Consider the following 1,047-nt stretch of genomic DNA (forward strand, 5'->3'; position numbering starts at 1 on the left):
CACCAGGCTTCTCTCAAGAAGACCCAGGATTGAATCCCAGCAAGTTGATTCAAGGTCCCATGGGGAGTTCCCAATAGAGTGAATGATTCACCAGGCTTCTCTCAAGAAGACCCAGGATTGAATCCCAGCAAGTTGATTCAAGGTCCCATGGGGAGTTCCCAATAGAGTGAATGATTCACCAGGCTTCTCTCAAGGATTGAATCCCAGGATTGAATCCACCAACACATAAAATAGCTCTTCTTGGGACTTCCCTGAAGATAGCAGCAGATTAGTAGCCAAAACTTAGGATCAAAACTAGTTAGTAATTAATATCTAATTAATAATAATGAAGAAATACATAGATAAAAGTAAAACTGGTAGTTAATAATTAGACTTAAGCTATAATATAGGCTGCCCCTTTAATGTCATTTTTTCTCTGTCAGACCTTTTGAGGAGAGGCTTTCTATTTTATTATATGCTATTGCCTCGCACGTAACATCATTGATGTCTTTGGTCAATGGCATGTTCATGGTACACTATAGAGTAGTTTTTGGGATCTGAGAATTTGTTTTGTGTCAATTTTTGTTTTTTAGTTTTACATTACACATAAAACATATTTATTCCTAATCAAGTGAAAGAACATGTAAGAAAGGTATTAATCAATAGATTAATTTTATGAATGATTATGGATACTGAAAATGAATAAATAATTAATGCTTACAAAGTGATGGAAAGAGAAAGTTTTGGCTTAGTCACAAGAAAAGCTGTCTCTACAGATCAGGGTTTAAATATTCTAAAAGTTTTAAACTAATTATTTCTTTTTCAGTTACTTGAAAAGTGGGAAAATGCTGCAGAAATTAGAACAGCTCATGGTCTCCGTCAGGTGAGGTAACTATGAGGTTATTAAGAATGGTAGAGTGAATATCATTTGATGTTATTGTAAGAAAACACAGGTTATTAAACTTATAGTATCATTTGATGTTATTGTAAGAAAAACACAGGTTACTTAAACTTATAGTATCATTTGATGTTGTTGTAAGAAAACACAGGTTACTTAAATTTATAGTA

General features: G+C 33.3%; 1 protein-coding gene across 1 annotated transcript in view; it reads left to right on the forward strand.

Moving 5' to 3' along the window:
• LOC106473586 (dynein regulatory complex protein 1-like) overlaps positions 1 to 1,047 on the forward strand; it is a 42,899-nt gene that overhangs the window by 25,676 nt on the left and 16,176 nt on the right. Inside the window, exon 5 of the mRNA XM_022401985.1 lies at positions 806 to 862. Coding sequence (XP_022257693.1) covers positions 806 to 862 — 57 coding nt within the window. The remainder of the gene's footprint in view (positions 1 to 805; positions 863 to 1,047) is intronic.

Source organism: Limulus polyphemus, unplaced genomic scaffold, assembly GCF_000517525.1.
Source record: "Limulus polyphemus unplaced genomic scaffold, Limulus_polyphemus-2.1.2 Scaffold6298, whole genome shotgun sequence".
NCBI lineage: Eukaryota > Metazoa > Arthropoda > Merostomata > Xiphosura > Limulidae > Limulus > Limulus polyphemus.